Genomic DNA, 21,551 nt, shown 5'->3' with positions numbered 1-21,551 from the left:
TTATGGAACCTTAGAAAGATAATGGGCACTGCACCCATGGAGTTGTCTCCTTTGTTTCTTATGACAACATCATGAATTACTCAGGTTCTTGTCTTAAAGAAAGCCTTAGAAAGGTTTGGAAACTTGCCTGAAGTCACACAGCCATAAAGTAGTAGATCCAGAATCCAACCTAGGTCTGTCTGCTATGAAAGTGATGGCAACAGTGCTAAAGCAGCCGATTAAAGCAGCAGCTAGTGTTTATGAGCATTTCCTCTGTCCCAGGCCAGCAGAGCAGCCTATGATGAGCTCTATTCTCTCCAGGAGGTCTTTGTTCACTCAGCTTTCTAGCGTGAAGACAAGATTAGAGGGTGCCTGAGCAGCATATCCAGAAAGCTCAAAACCAGAAAAGAAACAAGAGGCCTTGGGTCTCAGGGCACCAGCTCTAGTCCTTCAGTGGCACTAGTCAGACTTTGCCTGCTTTCCCTGGGGTAGTTCTCTCTAGCTTTCTAAATAGGAAAAAGCAGATGCACGGTGACTTTGGGGAACTGGCCTGTTAAAAGTTTGGACTACTAACTTCAGGTTTTAACTGCAGTTTGACCAGTACAGACATGTGTGTGTCTTTCCCCAGGAGGATGAAAGTTGGGTCCCTGTGACCCAGGGCTCAGAGAAGCCAAATGATATGGAATCAAGACTTGTCAGAAAGGAAAAACTTGTCTGAGGGGTAACATGGAGCTTGGCGTGTAAGGATGTCTGGTACATAACAGAGAGTTGTATTATGAAGCATGGGAAGCTACTTCCATTGCCCAGACCCTATTCCAGTAGCAATCCCTCTCCACAAACAAGTGCCAGGGAGTGGTAGGTTCAACCTTCATTTTTCATGAGCAGAGAACGTTTAGAAATAAAGTGGCTGACGTCCATCAGCCTCTGCCATTTCCCTGACTGCATTGTGCTCCATACTTGGGCCTACCTCTCCTCCTGAGCACCTCCGTAGACCACCTCAGAACCCAGATATCCTAGATGAAGGCTACAGGAGTTAAAGTGGGGAGGTAAGATGCATTAGTTTCGGGTCCTCACATCTATAATTCTTAAATCTGCCTACAAAAGCATTTTTGTTTAAATCCCTTTCCACTTATGAATACCACGCATGTGATTGGTGGGGAAAGCAGAACAGCACAGAGTGCTGCAGCTCACATGGTATGAGGACCACACTATCCCAACTTTGTGCACTGTGGCTTCACTATGCTTAAACTTCTGCCTTGGAGCAACCCTCAGAAGTGCTGAAGCCCATTCAGTCTTTACAAATACTCCAAAGAGTATAGTCAAATAAAGACAAAAGCAACCCTAATTTCAAGGACCCCTGCCTTTTCTAAGCTCTGCTTGAGAAGGCCTTGTGCGTTATCTCACTGGGGAATGGAGTCCTATATGCTTCTAGCATCTGTTCGTAATGACACTTATGCTGGTCAGCATCATTCTGCTAGCCCTTAGTCCTGATTCTTAGATCACCTACCAAAGAAACCACCCGAACACAAACCTTTGTTTGTCTTAGGGATCTGCTAATGGGGAACCCAAATAAAGACAATTGTTCCTTAATGTCACCCTCTCAACTTTTATTGAAAGCCACACACTTGGGTACCCCCAAAACACTGATTCCCCCATGTGGCACACGTTGTGCTTGGCTTTTTTGTTTCATTTACTCTCCCTTACAGAGAAGAGTTCACAGGCACCCTATTTGGCAGAGTGGTGAGCTAGGAGACAATTAAAGGGGCCGAGAGTGGCAGAGACCTGCTGCCATGGGGTAGACTTGACATGGTAGACCCAAACACCTGAGAGAATGGGAGAAGTGACTATAGGGCAGCACTAGCCGCTCCTCAGTTTAATCAGAGAGAGAGCTCATTCCACTTAAGGTACGACAGTCCTTGCATAGCTGAGGACAATCCTACTCATGTCTTAAAAGGTCAGCACAAAACAGTGTCTGGCACATACTTGGAATTCAAAACATTGCCTGTACAATGCCTGAATGGGAATTATGGTCCCATCCCAGCTGGGGCTCTAGGGAGTTACCTGGAGCTATCAACAGCAGACACCATATCTACTGAAATCATACGAAAGTCGCATATCTCCTCTGCTGAACATCTGTTTTCTTATTCCTACCCCATTCCAAGCATCCTCCTCTGGATCAACCCTCATGGCCTCTCCCATCAAACTCAACAACTATCTTATATTTCCACATCCCCACCCCTGAGTTTTAGGGGTTTAATCACAAGACATTTAACAAATGTAGTAGCTACCAATCACTCAGAAGAAAAATAAACAGCTCAAGGCCAGACTGGTACCAGTGACCCCCTTCTCTAATCTCGACAGGGCACACTCTACATACCACGTGAGATGAGGCTAAGGCCAAAGAGTGATCATGCTGACAACAAAGAAGGTGGGAGAAAACTTTAGAAGTGACTGTGATGCATGCACAGACTGTGGTCTCATTGGTGGATCTTTATCTACAAGATTGACAGTTACAACTTGTCAACAGCGTTCTGAATATCAGAACCCTGTTAAAAAGTGTGAAGAAAAAAAGCAGCCAGGCACAGGCCTGTAATTCTAGCTACTCAGGAAGCTGAAGCAGGAGAATTATAAATTCGGGGCTAATCTAGACTGATAGATAGGCCAAACTGAGCCACTTAGTGAGACATTGTCACAAAATAAGAACTTAAAGGGAAGGGTGGGTAGCTGATTAGTAGAACACTAGGCATCATTCCCAAGGCCCCATGTTCAATGACCAGAAAAAAAAAAAAAAAAAAAAAAAAAAAAAAAAAAAAAAAAAAAGGAAGGGAAGGGGGAGCAGGGACAAGAGGGAGAAAAGAGGGAGAAAGGATAGAGGAAGAGGAGGAAAGCATTTACTGTGAATCTTGGCCACCCCTAGCACACCTGCCTATTAAACTGGCTTGGCACGGTAGAAGTCTCCAACTTTTAACAAGCACCAAGAGAGATTCTGGAGTGCCAGGGTCCCTAGAGCTCATTTTAAAAACAACTGGCCTATAACTTGAGCCCATGAGTGGTTCTACCCTCCCATCTTTAGGCTTAAAGACATGCAGCTGGCAGCTCTATGAGGCAGAAAGCTGAGCTGAGTTTCCAGGACACAGACAACTTCTGTATCTGGGCCCTTAGATCCCAAAGACACTTGAACGGCTTCTGTTTTCTGAGGTCATCTCTGCCTTCAGCATATGCATGCGCCCTTCCTTACATGTGCATTCACCTCCTTCTCTGACTGTGCACATCAGCATCCCTGCATAAAGGGCTAATGCCACCCTTTCTCCCAAGCATATCCATGTCTGCATATCACGCCTGGGTATCACTGTAGTACTTAAGTGGGTGTTTATGAGCATGCACAAGACCTTACTCTCTTGTGTATGGCAAGGTTGCAGCAGAGAGCTACTCAAATACATGCAGACAATCACACTGGAAGTTACCAGGTAGTTATGAAAATGAATTAATAGTATTGAAAGGAAAGACTAATTTCAAAATGTATACTATATAACTGAAGGTCACAAAGACAATGGAGATTTGAAAACAGCAAGCCAGCCCAGGTAGCATAGAAACAGAGCAGTGCCTCTGCTTGTTTGCATGTGTGCATAAGTTGGCAAATGAGACTGTCAGTAAGTTGGATAGTTTTCACATTCTGTCTTCCAGTGTGAGCCAGCACATACCTCTCCTCCTGTTGTCTTAGTAACAAAGGGCAGGTTTAGGAGCTAATGCTTGCCATGCATAACTGTTTTCAGAGCTCCGTTTTTTCAAAGTGGGCCAGTCACTTTTTAAATATTATGATCTGCATAAGTTATACAATTTTTGAAACTTCTGTATGCGGCGACACCCTTTATTGGAGTGACTTACACCTTCAGCCTACAGTCTGGCAATGTGGAAATATGCCCTGTTTACAGTTCATGGGAAACTAGGAAAGGTTCCCAGTATGGGTTAATGATGCCAGAGTCACCCACAGGGGAAAGACTCCTTCCTCCACACAATTAGAATTTCCAACTATGGCCCACAACCTGGTGAGGACAAATACTGGGCACAACAGAATCCAGATGGAACAATGCGGGTGGCTCATAGCTAACAATCTACTCAATGAGTCAGAGAAACAGGTGGTGGGGACAGAGCAGGACTGAGGCTGAGGTGACTTTCCAGAGACTCTTACTTTGTAGTGGTGGTGGGATTTGAAACCAGGCCCAAGCAGACCAGAGCTTCAGAATCCAGCCTCAGAGCAAAGTCACCAAACAAAAATGAAAAACAAACCCCATATTGTTCTCTGGTAAGTTAGTTTTGAAATTAATTATCAGAAAAGTCTGAAGTCAGACTATGGGGGTAGGATCACCATATAATCTAGACCCTCTGTTTTCATTCCTGAATAGTTATTTCTGGCCTTTGTGTCTCCCACCAAGTTTTAGTCTATTTGTCATTTTCCAACTGATATATCATCACTAACCTCTTCAAGAATTCACAGAAGCTTCCAACATGTGACTCTGACTAAACCGCAGCTCCTCATGCTATCCTCGAAACCTACTGCTAGAGCTCACATCTCTACCACTTGCTCCAACCCAGGCCTTCAACCAGTTGCATGTCTCTGTTTCTCTCCACAGCCCAGACTTCTCAGGCTTTCCCCATCTCAGACTTCCCTGAAGATTACCAGACACCCTGACCACAGCTCTCACTCTCTTATTCAGCCCATCTTCACTGAGCCTGAGCTCTGTGGCTGTTTTACTCACTTCTACTAACCATTTCAGTCTGCTGTACAGTGAATTCATAAGCAGTGTCTGTTGAATAACCACACACTCGGAATACCAAATGTCAGAATTATATTCCTAAGAATTTCTTTTTAAATCTGAAAGAGACAATTAACTCAAAATTTGAGAATGTGCCTTTCTTCCTATACCATTTAATATGTAGATCTTCAGAGCTACTCAATCACTGTCTGACATAATGAATGGAACTAAAATTAATTTCCATCTCTAACAACCATTCCAGAATCATCCGGAAGACAGCTTCTGCACCCAAAAGAATCAACTGAATGAATATTTTTTTAAAAATCTATCTGTATGTATGTGGTGTGTGTGTGTGTGTGTGTGTGTGTGTGTGTGTGTGTGTGTGTGTGTGCTTATGCAAACACTTATGTGCCCTGGCATGTATCTACATGGGCAGAGGACAGAAGTCAGTTCTCTCCTTGCACCATATGGGTGTTGGGGATTAGTAGTAATAATTACCCTTAGCCTTTGAGCCATCTTACTAGCCCTATGTCCTGGTTTTTATACCCAGTTTTAGGGATCTCAGCAATGGTCTTAAAGGTCTCAAAAAAGTTCATACAAAATATTTTGAACAGTCCAGAGTAGAAACAAAATTGTACACACTGTCACCTCTGACTATCTTTTGCCCAACAGTAAATTTTTTGTGGTTTTTCCAGAGTTTAATGATTGGTTTTGTTTTTAGTTTGCTGGTCATACTAACAGCAGAAATATCCTAGTACCAGTTAACTGCTTGCTCAAAAAGCCAAAACATTGGCACCAATGTAGAATTAAATAATGACGTGGCAGGGACTTTAATCATGTAACACAAGTAAATAGGGTCACCTTTCACTGTGTTCTTCTGCCACCTGAAAGGTGGAACCTTGGAGGATCTCTAGGATAGAGTAGGGGTAAAGGGTGGAGACTCTGTGGATCAGGATCTAGCATAATTCTGTTCATATATGCTTTCCAGATTCTTAGGTCTGAGCAAGCTTGAGAAGTTAACCTCAGAGCTGACCTTCAGTACATAGGTTAAATCAGAAGACACCCCGCCCCGCCCCTGTTAGAGTATAAAGACCTGACAGAACAACCCTGTTTCCTTAAAGCCCCATGTCAGGCTTCCCTCACAGAATGCCAACAGCAACTCTGTGGTAGGCTAGACATACAGGAGGATTACGGGGTGAGGAGAAGCAGAAGCTCCTCACTCTGAAATCTAATTTGCCTTTTGTACTGACTGAGGGTCAAAAAAGCTCGATACAAGTAACAAAGCAAAATTGCCCAGAGAAATAATCATGTTTTTCTAAAGATACTTCAAATAGGATGTTAAAAACTAATGAATGAGGTCCACTTGGGGCCAGAATGTTTAAAACTTTGTGAATTTTATTATTTTAATGTACAACTCTCTCTTAAACCTGAACAATGTACCCCATAAATATCCACACTCTTTCATCTACAAATCTTCAATGTCAGAGAAATAAGTAAACCTAAACCATGTATTTTATTGGTTTTGAAACTTTACTTATATTTTAAGCTTTTCTTACTCTTTAAACCTGGTCAGTTACAACCTTTGAGCCATGTACACTGACTAGCCATAAAATCTTGCACACAGCCAACTGTGACATTCTTGAGAAGCCCACCCTATGTACTGAGTGCACACCATCCTTTTCCTGTGTCTCTCTAGCAAAATGCTTGATAAACTCTCTCTCACTTTACTTTACCCTGGCCTTGACGCTCTTCCCTGTGTCTTTGTTGAGGATCCGGATGAGCTGGTGACCACTGAAAAGAAAGGGAGCTCTGGGGCTCTGGAGGCAGAGCTGGTGCAGCTCTCTGCCCCACTCATCACCAGCCATGCATACCTAGCTTCGCGGAAGAATAGTGGGTTCCAGCCACCACCTTCCTCCCACGTTGCTCAGGCTAGAAACAGGAAGTTCACTTCTATCACTTTTTTTTTCTTACCGTACCTGTTGGGGGCCATTGGAGGAGCATTTAATGTCCTGTTTAAGATGATAAAAGGACGGAGAGTATTCATCCATTTTAAAGTGGAGTCTTCCTCTTGGCTGTGCCAGGCTCAGGACAGGGAACTACTGGGGAAAGACTGATCTAAAGCATGTAATGACCCCTCTGCCCAGGCAGCTTGAAAGCACCCTTGCTCTGTCAACATGTCCCTCAAAGTATGCTTTTTTTAGGACAAGGATCTTAATGATAAATAATCAAAGAGCTTCTCTTGTCCACTCTCCCCAAGTAAAAAGTGTAGTCAGGAAAACAAACCTGAAAAGTTTCATCTAGACTGACTGTCCTACACAGCCAGGAAGAACAGGGTCAAAGCTGAATGATGCTCTCATAAGCTCCCACTGACCCATGTGGTAGGACACTGGCCACTCCAGGGCTCAGATGAGGCCTGTGGCAAGCAGAGTATTATGATTAACTTAGAAATAAAGTTATTATTCTAGAACTCTGTGCCCTTGACTCTAGTTGAAGGCTACTTAGCTGGTTTTGAGGACCCAACACCATGAAGACCCTGGTGAGAAGAAAACCGTTCTACCTAGAATTTTAGGTAGTAGACAATTAAGGTCTAAAGAAGGGAGGTACCCTGACACCCAAAAAGGTATCTCAGATGGAAGTAGGAATGCAAGAAGTAAAGGTAAACATACCTGTAGACAAATAAGAATGACAGTTGGGAGCTCCTAACGGTAAACAAACAGCTTTATCATCCCATGAGGTTTTATCATCCCATGAGGTGTTCAAGTGGATGACTGGGCTATAAAGCTGGTGAGAAGGGACATCAAGTCTAAGAGGATTCAGACCTGCCCCAGTTCCCATGGAAATGTTACTGCCATTCAAAGCCCTCCTGAGCTAGGGTTCCTGAAAGCACAGTACACTACAGAGTCCTTGGCAGGAGGGTCATACAGTGGGCAGAGTGACAGGGGCACAGAGGGCAAGAATACAAAACAGTCTTCCGAATCCCAGGTATAGCTTCCTGGGTCAAGTTTTGATACCAGGACCCACTACTTATTACATAGTTTTAAGACTTTTTACAAGCCTTCATGTCTAATTTTTAGTCAAACTTCAATGAAGCTGTTCACTAAGAGCAATACAGGTTAACTAAATAATAAAAGCTCACACAGCCCTTCTCTTGGCTCAGTTTGCCCTAAATTCCGGCCAAGAACTGGCAGGAAACAGCCATTGGCATCCTGAATTTGTAAGTCTAAATATAAAGTGACAGCAAAGCCTCCATATTGCAGTAACTAGAAAGCAGGCCCCAGCAACAGCCACCTCAGGGGCAAGCCGTTTCCCCATGATGAATCATAGAGTAGTCTCTCAAGGAAGAGCCTGGCACTCTCCAGAGCATGTGGGTTGTCAGCCTTACTCTTCACCTCAAGGAGCAGGTACAGTTCCCCACTACACAGGCTCCACCTTCCTGGATGGCTCCATCAACGGGCACGTGGCCCCCCTCCAGGCTGAATGGAGGGAAAGAGCCAGCAGAGGTAGATCTATCCTCATGAGTATAAAGAAGTCTATGAGAACTCCTCAAGAACAGAGGGCAGGATGCATACTTGAATGCTCAGAGAAAGACATGACTTGCCCATATCAGATTCCAGAGCTAGGGAAGGGCTCCTACAGCTCAGGAATCTCTCTGAAACAGAATGAAGAAGCCCTGAGACTCATCCTTTGAGTTAGATGGATACGTCTACATTCTCATAGTTTTGAGTTTCTTTTCTTGCCAATTCCCGGCTCTGTGGGACTGGTCACTATTACTTCCAACACAGCCCTTTGCCATCCTACAATCTGGAACCTTGGTTTCTATTTCCACCACCTTCTGGTGCTGTGTCTCCCACAGGCTGGCCACTGCACATAGCACTAGATCGTATCCCAGCATGCTACAACAGCATCCTAGAAATGGTATAAAAACTCCAGTTTCCAACCCACAGATCAGGAAATGAGAGTGTATAGAAGTTAGGCAGTCAGCACAAATCACACAGCCTAGTGAGTTTAGGGATCAGTTCAGTTCTGGATTTTACTAATGCCAAAGCCTGCAGCATGCTGGAAACTTTGGGATGGCCAGGACCTTATTTATATCCTTGAAGCTAGCTAGTATTTTTGTGCAAGGCCCGTATTAGAAATGAGATAAACACGTGTACAATATTTGAATGTGCAAGTTCTCTTGCTAGAGTGTAGGTGTGTTTTGACCCCATTTGCTCAGTGTAGTGATATTGAGAGCTGGTGAGGCCTTGTGAAAGTTCATTATCAGTGCTGTCCCTGGAAGGAATTAAGGTTAGAAACCCCTAAGTTGGTTCTCTTCAATAAAAGTTGTCTTAAAAGCTTGAATAAAATCTTAAACCAGTATATGTCTTCTTATCTAGCCATGTAACTAACTTCTTATTCCTATACATGCTCCCACCATTATGGGACCATCTACCATAAGGCTAAGGAGGCAATGTGACCTCGAACAACAAACCTCTTTTATTCACAAAATTACCCTGTCTTGGATATTTTCTTAAATCAAAGGGGATATAGGATAGTTAATGTTTCCTATTATAAACTTATCCCAGGAAGGAGCAATGGCCCCAGGGCAAAGCATCTTCCATATGATTATAATAGTTGTCTTTTAAGAAAACTGCTATCAACCGATCACACCCTCCCATCAGCCCCAGCCTGTTCAAAGTTTCCAGAACTTCTTCCAGGTACTATTTACAAATCTGCTGATCTGGCCAGGTAGGTCATCCTGATCTCCTAAATGAGTCCTGCATTTTGCTACCCTGTGGTTGCACACCCCTTCCTGTTCTACCTGTCTGGCTCTCTCCATCCAGAAGGACCTAACTTCCCCACTCTGCTCTTTACCCAGCTCCTGAAATCCTCTCCAACTCTCAACATCCAGACCAAGAATGTTCCTCAGACAGCTTTTCACCTTCGCTCCAGTCTCATGTATTCTAATTTTTCAACTACATTAAGGTCTTTGTTTTTTAGAAAGATTTATTTTCATGTTTACCTGAATGTAAGTATGTATACCACATGCATGTACAGAGAGGCCATAAGAGGGAGATGGATCTCCTGGAACTAGATTTACTCACAGCTGTGAGCTGCCATGTGGGTGCTGGGAAGCAAACTGAAGTCCTCTGAAAGAGCAGCAAGTGCTCTTAACCACTGGGCCATGTCTCCAGCCCTCATATTAAGGTCTCTATCTGGTAACAACCACAATCATTATTCCCACCATGATGATTCTCTCTGTGGATGCCACTGGACCTCCTGCATCCTGACTATCTCCATTGAAAAAGTCTTACCTGTAGTATCTGGATTGCAAGTATGTAGAGCAGACAGCTTTGGACACATGACTAGCTGAACCAAAGTCAATGACCTTCACTCGGTATGGCTGTCTGGCTGGATCCACAAGCATGATGTTTTCTGGTTTGAGGTCAGCATGGATAAGACCCAGGCTTTTGAGTTTCATCAGGGCTGTGGCTACCTGCTGGAGGACTGGGCGAATATACTTGAGGGGCAAGGGACTAAACTTGTTCTGCTTCAGAAAATCATAGAGGTTCTGCTCCAACATCTCAAAGACTAAGCATGTGTGATTCTTGTGCTGGAAGCACTCATAGGCCCGCACAAAATTGTAGTCATCAGCGCTCTCTGTGCTCAGCCGGGCCAGGATGCTCACTTCAATCTGGCCTTGCCGGGCATAGGATGGATGGTTCTTTAGGATCTTAATGGCCACAATTTCATTGGTGCCCCGTTTCCAACACTTGACCACTTGCCCAAAAGTCCCTCGCCCCAAGAACTCTAAAACCTCATAGGTGTTGGTCATAGAGCACAGCACTTCATGCTGCACCAGCTGATAGTCACCTTCACTGTTGGAGCCACTATTTTTGGAGGTGGCAGTGGATGTGGTGGCAGTGGCTACAGTGGCCCCGCTGGCATTATTCTGAATCATGGGTGGATGTTCTTCAATGATCTGCACGCTGCTTGTGTTCTCAATCTCCTCACTCTTGCGCTTGAGTCCACATTTTTGGTAGGTGTCAAGGAGGCTCACAGTGCTTCGACGCATTAGGTTATGTGGTCCACCGAGGACTTGCCCGGTGACAGAAGTGCTACTTGATGATGTTACAACTATGTGTCCAGTACTTCCTGGGAAGATGATGGTCTGCTCGTAAGGTAGGCTTGGGTTTGGGATTGGCAAGGAGGTGCTGACGGTTGTGGAGGCTGGCTGAGAAGGTGGTATGTTCTTGCTCTGGCTGTACACTTTGCTGTGGGAGCCGTACCCAGTCATGTCCCAGTTGGAACTTGGCTCTACTTTTAGTTTCTTCACACTACAGAAGGCACTTGATTGAAGGGTGTGAGGGGAGAAAACTTGCACATGTGAGGCCATACCTATAAGGAAAGAAAAAGGAAAAATAAGTTCTTGAGTTGCTCCTTCAATAATAAACTCAATCTATTCATTTAGGCTCAGATTGTTCTTCCACTTTGAAAGAAGCTTGAGGACTGGAGAGATGAATCAGTGGGTAAAACATTTCTGAAAAAGTGTGAACACTTGAGTTCAGATCCCTAGAACCCATGTAAGCTGGGCACAGTCACATGCAACTGTAATCCCAAAGCTCCCATAGCAAGATAGATGACAGAGACAGGAAAGTTCCAGAATGCTAGCTAGCCTTGCATATGCAGCAATGAACAGCAAGAGACCATCTCTCAAACAAGGCAGAAGGTAAGAACTAACACCTACAGTTGTCTTCTGACCTCCACACATTTCTTGCTCTGCGTGTGCACATACATACACATATATGCAAAATGATTTAAAAATTCAGCAGCTTGAAAAACCAAATCAATTCCACCCAGAAGCATATTCAAGTTTCCTTGTGTGTGAGATCTATGGTTCCCATATTCTGTCATTAGATCTACCAGCTTTAGGATAGAAAGCTTCTAAAACAGAGTCAAGAATAGTCAAAGATCAGATACAGAACCAGGACTTAGATCATCACTTATTTCTTGTAATTATACTTGTAATAGAAACCAATTCTCCATTCCTATCAGGTTGCATCTTGCTAAATCTGAAGTATTTAAATATCAAGTATCCCAGGTAAGTGTTACATACTTTGCCTCCATGTGGTCAGCTTAGTCTTGTGAACAGATAGTAATAACCAGGTTCACTACTCTTAAGAAACATGTCCTTGCACAGACCCCCACCACAGGGGCCTCTCAAGATCTTCTGTGTTCTTTGTTCCCCAGCAGTGGGGAAGCAGAAATGGGTAGACTCTTGGTTTACTGGCCAGCTAGTCTGGCCTAATTGGTGAGCTCTAGATTCATTGAGAGCCCTCATCCCCAAAACAAATAAAATGAAAAGTTATTAAAGGAGACCCAGATGTCAGCCTGAAGTCTGTAAACACACACGCATAGTGAAAGTTGTGAGAAAAAGAACTATGATTTCATATTTGCAACTCAGATAATCTTACAACTATTTAAGACCTTTATGGAATAACTGTACAACTTATAATTGTGGTGACACTGGAATCTTTTAAAATGTGATCTATATGCACATATATAATATGAAAAAACACTACAGTGACAAGAAACAAAAACTCCTGAAAGGTACAAGAAGAAACAAATACCAATTACCTTCTAAGCTACCTCTGACAACCAGTGTGTGTGTGTGTGTGTGTGTGTGTGTGTGTTTTCATGTGTATACATATCAGAGTGTTCATTCACTAAGTATACAGAGGCCAGAGGTTGATAACTGGCTCCTTTCTCAGTCACCAGTTTCAGAGGTAAGGTCTCTGCTGAATCTGTGGCTCATCGATTCAGCAAGACTGACTGGCCAGCAAGCCCTAGAGATCGTCCGTCCTGTTTCCACTTCCCCAGTGTTTGGATTACAGAAACCGGGCTTTTTAGTGAATGCTAAGGATGGAGCTCAGGTCCTCATGCTATGTCACACTGAATGAGCCACCTTCCCAGCTCTAACACCATTTCTTATGGTAGCACTTGGAAGGTGAAGAGACCACCAAGCTTTACTGGTCCTTAAGCATCTAGCAGCTGCCCTCTGATCCCCAGCTCTGTCTACAGTGGTTACTTAACACTTCCCTCTTAACACCATCATTTGTTCCCCAGTCCTCCCTCTCTTCAATGGACCCCCACCTATCTTGCCCAGAATCAGGCCAGTCTCACATTCTGCTAGTCCCCTAATCCATAGTCTCCCATTTTTCTCTAGAATCCTGTTTCTGCCATTCCCTTGAAGTTATTTATTATCTCTGTTTATTGGATCAAAGTCTTTAGCTGGTACTAAACAAGGTTGTCCGAGTGAATCACTGACCTAACCTCTCCCTCTGCCTTCAAGTGTGTGAACACACACAGGCTTCCAACTTACAAGACAGAAAGATGAACACTCATAGCCCCCTCCTTACTCCTTCCTTCTGACCTGTAAATTGATGCTTCATAGACTCTTCTCTTCAATGTTCACTCTTAATCCTTCTCCTCCAACACATTCAAATACCACAGACCTGTGTTCTTAAGGTAAATAACTTCCTAATTGCCTAATCCAGTGTCTCTTTCAGCCCCTACTCTCCTTAACCTCTCTGCAACATCTGATACTGCTGAAACTACTTCCTTCTTGATGTTCTTATCTGCTCTAATGTGAATCTGCAACTTCCATCATCCTCCCAATGGCTAATTACACAGGGGTGAAGGCAGCTCCTCTTCTTCCTCCTTTAAAATGCTAGTAAGTACCCCCAGTATTCTATTTCCTCCATTCAGACAGTTTAAGCAGTCATCTATGCAGGCAACTCCCACATGCTTATCATGGGCCACGTTCCCACTTGTATGTTCCAGTAGTATTATTTCTGCCTCCTGGTACATCAAAAATAATCTTCAAAAGCTGAACTCCTTGTCTTTCCCCTAAAACATAGTCATCTAATGATCCATTCTAACATTTCCATTCTGTTGATAAAATATTTATCTAGTTGCTTGGTTCCCAAAACTGTGGACTTACCTGGATGAGTCTTCATTACCTCAACAGGCAAAAGATACTTAGTCTTGATTGATTTCTCCTTTCTTTTATTAAAAGTATTTAAATATATAAGGTAAAATGTCTCATTTCCAACTCTTTAATTTCTGTTCTTTTTGCCACTCCCATAGATAAAATCCTTATTCCTTTTCAAAAGTAACCCTAAAGTAAATTTAGAAACCTGGTCACTGGATTGATTGCTAATATACCTGTATCTGGCCAGCATATTTGTCTTACTACATAAACCTCTGAACATTGCCCCTCTGTCCAAAACTTCTGGTGACTCCTTAGTGCCCAGAAGATAAAGCTGAAGAGTCAACACACATCTTGATTCCCATTCAACCACCTAGCTTTATCTTCAACCACTGATTTCCAGAAGTCTCAACTCTAGACTGGTCCAACCCTTTTCTAATCCTAAGCATTGCTCTGAATCTGCCTTTACTGTGACCCCTTGGGTCAACATAGACTTCCCTTCTGGTATGAAAGCTGACTCCAACCTTGATCTGGGTACTATGACTAACATGCCTGTGTATATCTGACATGATTATTGCTTGATTATTTTGGATTGTTATACAACCATACTTTTCACTTACTTTTATGTCAGTGTCTTCCTAATAGCACAGCACTGAAAGTGGTTATTCTCTATTTATTAATATCACTTAAATATTCATATAGTTATACATGCTATAAGCCAGATAAGTCCAACTGTGGCCTGCCAGCCTCATGTGTTCCTGTATACTTATGAATGTGGTCCAACACATTTGCAAATGATATTTTGTTAAAATGTCGATGATACCCTGGAAGTAATACAGAAAAGAGCAGTCTTCGGCTTTAAGCTAACTATCCCCAGAAGAGACAAAGCAAAAATCATCTGCTTCAGCTTCTGTGCTTTGACTGTCCCTTGATCCTCACTCACGTTACTAAAGAAGAAGGGAGAGTAGGAGGAGAAGAAGAAGCTAATTACACACAAAGCTTCAGACACACTGGTCCCTGTCCTCACTGTTTCAGAAGTTCTTGGTAGAAAGGCCACATTGCACAGTGGAATTTTACAAAGGGGAAGAGAGTAGCTTATGACTTATTTGTTATTGGGATAACAGCCAAGGGTCACAAAACTGTGGAAATAATCACTGGCTGCCTTGGGTGACAGATGCCCAGGATCAGCAAGGAGGCCTGCATGGCTGGAGCCTCTCTATACCCATCACTGTGGCCAGCAACTGCCTCGGATTCTGGCTAGGGCTGCTGTGGTCACTGTGAGGTCAACAGCCACTATTCCAAGAACTAGACCTAATGTTTGCAACAACCTTTTTACCTTTGTTCTATGGCACAGTCCATTTTCCTGTGTGAAGAAGAATGTTCAAATAAAATATAGCTAAAGAAAGTCAATGATGATTTCTCTAAGCCCTAAAATCTTTATAAGGAATAAACATTGGTAGTTTTGTAGCTTCATTTCAAAATAAGCTCACAATCATGATCAAACTTCTGTCTAAACATTTCTCCTTGGAAGTATTTTCTGGAACAAACCTTCATGATTAGTTTAGCTCTGAGTCAAGCCCACAACCTTTGCCACTCCACATGTTCAGATCCCTAAGGCAGGGGACAGGGAAGCAGGTGGGAAAATTTGTATGTTTTCCACTCTAAAGGGAAAGCTAAATGTTTCCTTTCACTTCTTTTTAGCCTGACCCCTGTACTCTTCAAGGACTTCTGACCTCCCGTACGCACAAAATAATAATAGTAATAACTTCTTTCCAGGGAATGGCAGGGGCTAACTGAACATCTTCAGTTTGATCCTATACAAAATTTCAATCTCTGTGTCTCCTCTTGGGCTCTTAGAAGGAAACGTAGCTTTGACCCCCTTTTAGCAGAGGATAGGTTTTAACTCCCTGGAGGGCAGTATAGAGAACCCAGGGAATAACACAATAAATCTACAATAATTACACCTGCTCCTTAGAGGCGTAGCCCATCCAGACCTTTCTATAAAAGCCTTGGTGGCCTCTCAAGATAAAACCCTACATAATGGCTGTATATCCATTGATTGCTGAGATACAGGGTGAAGTGTCTACAAAAGAGTATTCTCACTACCATGCCACTGGCTCTCGAGCAGGCCAAAGGCATGAGTACTGAACACATCTTTCCATGTTTCTGAGCTTATGGACAAACTACCAATAAGAGAGATTTACTAACAAACTAACTAGAAATTTAGCTAACTTACATCTTAACTATATGAAATAAATTACTCACTTCATGACAAATAAAAAGTAGTGCCTATAAACCCAATTAAAAACAGTCGCACAGAATTACAGTGGACATTTTAAGCCATTCCTTATCACTACAAAAATGACAGATTGTCTCATGTACCAAAGAAACGCAGGTCCCACAGGTTTCAAGTGCCTTTTGATAACCTGCATGTTTAAACAATGAAGATTAACTGCTCTTTAGGCTTTCCAAAAATGTTCATTTCACATTAAAACTTATGTATAATAAGCCTGCATTTCAAAATACTATTTTCAAAGCATTTGCCTTTTAGTATTTCTAGCCCCTGTATAAAATCATTGACCATTCTTCAGATTGTAAATTACCAAGCAGCTAGTATACATGTGCCTCTGGGAGGTTGTTAGCACCTTTGCCTGAGACAGCCTGATTGTCATGGTATGCTCATCCCATTAACACATGGCCCACACAATCTCCTTCTCACACAAGGATGGATTGAAGGTGACATCAGACCATGGAGGGGGCTCCTGGAACAGGGGCAGAATCAGACCCTGATTTGAAGCTCAAGCCTGGGTAACTCTGTGTGGCTTGTTGTCTTTCTTAGTCTTCAAGGTTCAATGAGAAATTCTTTCAGAGTTATAGACAACTGTTTCTGCCTCTTTGAGTCAGTCTTGCTATGTAGTGCAGGCTAGCTTCAAGTAGGACCATCTGGCCTTCAACTCAGAGTTGGGATTACAAGTGTTTGTCGTCATACTCACCTAAAAAGCTAAAAGTGTTCACAATTTTGTTTTTAACCTACTACTTTTTAAACACCACATTTGTTAACAGATTGGGTTATTTAGTGTATTTTTTCTAACATATTTGCTTAGTTACTTCATAACTTTTTATTTCACAATTGGATGAACGAAAAAGTTGCTTCACATGTGAGTACATTTCCTTTCCATTTCACCACCCCAAATTATCTACTGGAAGATCAGACTCTGGCGAAACTACAGGGATAAGTGAGGGTTATATATGATTAACTTTTTTCATTGAACTCAATTTTACTGAACTCAGCAAAGCTCAAGATAAAGAATTATAAGTAAAAATAGGCATCATTTTATCGGTATTTAAGGTTTAATTCAGGCTTGGCAGATATGAAATAGATTGCCATTCAAAATCTAGTTATATAGTTAAAGAGAGTAGAGTCCAGATCCCCATAAGAGGCACAAACCTTCTCACTTCCTAAGACCTTCTAGGGATATACTGCCTGAATGATGGGTATCTAATAGAAGCTACAAACTTTTTCTATTTTCCTATAATACATAACTCAAAGAATTCAGTCTCATATTTAACAGAATATATCCTGCCTTCTATATCATATTTTGCACATAAGATATAAAATAAATTAAAATAACATCAATGTTAGAAATATATGTCTATGGCTGAGTGTAGTGGGTGGGGTATGCCTTTAATCTTTGCACTTGGGAGGCAGAGGTAGGTAAATCTCTGAGTTTGAGGCTAGCCTGGTCTACAGAAGATAGCCAGGGCTACACAGAAAAACCCTGTCTCAAAACCTCCCACTCCTTCCCCCCCCAAAGTAAATATGTATCTAATCGGAAATTTTTAAACACCTAGAAAAGGGTAAATTTGTATAGCCTTTGATAAACTTCTGATTATTTAATGCCTCAGAGGATTGAAGAACATTAGAAAAAAATCTTCATTGATATACCACAGAATATTCATAACTGTAATAATTATTCTGTGTGTCAAGTTTGTATTTTAAAAGCATGTGAGGCAATTTCAGGTTACCTGTTTCTAAGTGACAGATTTTCAAAACAGTGTGTACTAAATATCTTTTGAGGCTTTTATATCATTTTCAATCAGAGAGTGTTTATGCACTAGTTGTATAATGTTAAATACATGATATAATTCCACCAGAGCAGTGTAAAATTAACCACAAGTTCTTCAGAATCCTTGCTGATAATGGCAGCAGCAATATGATTGTAGCAGCACTGAGCATTTGGAAAATAAACTAAATTAATCATCAGAGTTGTATTACTGGTCCTCCTGGTCCTCTATATATAAAAGACTGGCATGGGGTAGAAGGAAAATACATAAACATCTATGGCATCACCATTAGTTGGTTGTGGTAGGCATATCTCTATGAATTGGTAGCCAGTTCAAAGTAAGATCCCATGGTGGGGGGGTAATCACCACTGACCTAAAGGAGCTTAAAATCCCATAGCATCATTAAGTCCTATGCTGATTTAAAAGGACAACTACCGAAGTAAACAGCGCAGTTCAGTGTAGGGATCACTCATTTTATAGTCAGGTGAGATTTGACATGATGTGAGCTGTGATTAAGAAGATGGATGACCTTCCAAAAGGTGAGGCTGGAGTTCCAGATCCTTCTAGAAGGATATAACTCAACAGTCTCACAGTGGGGAGCAACCAGTGCTGTTGTCTCTGTCCTCAGAAAGCTTCTGCTTTGCTTGGAAACAACTGAAGCACATTTGTATATCAGTAATATATTAACAAAGGCCAAGGCGATAATCAACCTCCAGTGGACACTGCGTACCAACTGCCTCCTTACAGTTCTGGTGGCTCTAATGTTCTAGGAACACTTTTAAACACATAAAGCTGCTGTGACGAGCCAGCTTACCCCAATCCATCCTTTGGGTCTCTATTACCACATGTGAAATTAATCAAATCTCTGAGCATTTCATGATTCCCCTGCTCTTCTCTGGACTCCAGGTGCTTACTCCTCAGAACTGTCCAGTAAGGTGCATTTCCCCTAGTAAAGAAATGGGTAAATGACATAAGTAGCCCAAAGTCACTTAGCAACTAGCAGGATTGAATTTGGAACTGAGGTCTGCCTTGATCTCAAATTCATGTCATTACTCAACCTTCTGCTTCATTTGTTTGGTTCTTGAATTAAAAGAACTGACCATGAAGCCAGGCAGAGTAGCAACCATGAAGAAACAGACGAAAGCCAGAAAGAAAAGATCTAACCTAGAGAACAGAGCTGACTGCGTCAACCAGAATGGATGCCCACAACAATGACCATGGTGCTCACCATTTGTGTCTCCTCTGGTCGGGATGACATCTAAAAAAAGGTTTTATATTTTTTTAAAATAAATATGTCTCTTTTAAGAGGCAATTATCTCTTTTTCTTTTAATGTGCAGTGGAACAGTGGTCAGAACACTGGTCTTGAGTAAGAAGACTTAGACTAAGTGACATGGAGAGGTTGCATGGCAAACAGGAAGGTTGTCACAAGAGCCCAGAGGTGAGGGGAAGAGGATCTGAACCAAGAACTGTCTGAGAAAGCTGGAAGAAAGAGGAAAAACATATAGGGCTTCACAGAGAAATAAACAGTAAGATAGCGACAGGTTTCAGAGAATAAGATGGTGGATGGAAAGGAATCAAGAGTGTTGAGGGATGAAAAGAAGTGGGCCCGCAGGCGGTGACAGGGGAGATGGAACATGCTATCAAACTTTTTTCTTGGGGAGAAGAGGACAGAACAAGTTTCCAACAAGTTAAATAACATGCACTAGATATTTACGCTCAAGTGTATAGGTATTAACTTGTATTAAAACATGGAAATCAGAAATTGATTTAACTGAAGATAGCATCAGGAGCTGCTGGTGTTTGACAGGCATCATCTGGTACCTATGTGCAAAGGTGCTCTGTGTGTGTGAGTGTGTGTGTGTGAGCCTGTGTGTGTGAGCGTGTGAGCGTGTGTGTGTGTGTGTGTGTGTGTGTGTGTCTGTGTGTGTGTGTAGGCCAGAGGTTGCTCTTCACTTTATTTTTGGACACAAGACCCAGAACACATCCAATTCAACTAAGCCGGTTGACAAAGCTTTCGCCACTTCCCCAGTACTAGATTACATGCATATGCTCAGCTCTACGTGGGTACTACAGAGTGCAGGTCCTCATGCTATACAGGGCACTTCAGCAACTAAGTCATCTCCAGCCCCAGGCTGACTCTTGAATGAAGATAAACCATTTTGAAAAGAGAATACAAACCAATAGGATGGGCTAAGCCTGCACAGGATTAATCAAAAGGAGAAGGTGGCAAGGTTGCCCTAAGTTTATTCAAGGGTAAACCAAAGACAATGGGACAGGTCCAAAATATTGAAAACCAGAATGTGGACAGATATCTAAACGATAGACCAGACTGTGCAAAGAAAGGTCCCTGTACTGAGAATCTTGAGAGTTACTGCTAATTGTGAAAGACAGAAAAGGCTCCTGATAGGTGTCAGCGATAACATGACATATACATCAAAGAAAAGGTCAGGTGGAAGAATGGATAAGATGTTGCTGCTACAGATGTTGAAATCTTGGTGAAAATGGAATTCATGTGAGTAACACTGTTTCCCATGAAAAGCAATGCTGGAAGTATACCAGACACCATATACTGCAATCCTTGGAGGGCACAGACAGTATGTCAAATAGTATGAGGAGGACTCCTGAGTCACGGGGAAAGCCAAGAAGGAAGTGAAAACACAGGGGATGGAAACAGAGGAGAAGTAGCTGGGCCCTACTGAGAATGTGTCAACAGTCCTCCTTTCTCCCAGAGGTCGGAGGAGAAAGGAAGAGTTCCCTCCAGGGAAGAGAAGCAGACACACCACATATGCCCCTTGCTTTTCCAAGAAATGTAATTTTCTTAAGAATTTTCAAAGCCTTTTATATTATCTGTCATAGACTATGATTCTTTAAATTTTACCATAAGTTGTATTTAATTCAGAAAACATTTTTCCTTGCTATTTGAAAATTCCTCAGACATATACCAACTTACTGGTTCACTATTTGTCTTGGTGTTCAGACTCTCTTTTTTTCTCTTTCTGAAAGTTGTTCACCTTACCTACAACTCTCAGCCTCTCTTTAGTGACTTTTTGTGACTCTCCTATTACCTTGCATAAAAACAATGTTGTGCCAAGCCAGCACTTCCATTTAGTGGATGAGTACTTGCAGTCTAGAATGACTGGTGTTCAAACAGTCTGAGTAATCTCAACTTGGCAAGGCCGGGGAAGGTAGCAGAGAGACAGCGCTTTCCTACCCTGTGGAAGGCCTGGTTCCAGGCCCACCACTAACAATAGTAATGATACATTCCCAGCAGTACAACCAATATGGATGACTACTGATAAGATACACATTTTTCTCACTCTCTACAATAAATATGCAGCAACTAGAAAAAGAAAACACATTTGTACAACATAGCTCCAAACCCCCTTTTCAAACTAGAGTGGCAACGATAGTGACTTATTTGAAAACAAACAAAATGCAAGAATAATGGTATGTTTTGCTTGAAACAGAGTCTCACAGTGTGGCCCAGGATAACCTAACACTTGCAATTCCCTTTCCTCAGGCTCCTAGAATTACAGACATGGATCACCAAGCCTGGCCAACTAACAGAAAGCCAGCGGCTGCTAACATAGGCATCCTTCTGGTACAACTCCTTAACAAAGCACTGCAGCTGGTGGCTGGCTGATGTCCAAATAGCATCTCACAGTTCTATAGGCCAGAAAGCCACACTCGAGGTACAGGCAGAATTGGTCCCTCCTAGAGAAGAAAGGGAATGAGGTGTTCCAAGCCTCCCTGGTTAGCTTTTACATAGCTATCCTCTCCT

General features: G+C 42.4%; 1 protein-coding gene across 5 annotated transcripts in view; it reads right to left on the bottom strand.

The window, feature by feature from the left end:
• The window catches only part of HIPK2 (homeodomain interacting protein kinase 2), a 167,209-nt gene that overhangs the window by 103,276 nt on the left and 42,382 nt on the right, over positions 1–21,551 (bottom strand). For all 5 annotated transcript variants that reach the window (XM_080932149.1, XM_080932150.1, XM_080932152.1 and 2 more), the window contains exon 2: positions 10,028–11,111. In XM_080932149.1, the coding sequence (XP_080788275.1) occupies positions 10,028–11,111 (1,084 nt within the window). The remainder of the gene's footprint in view (positions 1–10,027; positions 11,112–21,551) is intronic.

Source organism: Micromys minutus (assembly GCF_963924665.1).
Source record: "Micromys minutus genome assembly, chromosome: 18".
Classification (NCBI taxonomy): Eukaryota; Metazoa; Chordata; class Mammalia; order Rodentia; family Muridae; genus Micromys; species Micromys minutus.
This window is presented reverse-complemented; position numbering and strand designations above follow the sequence as displayed.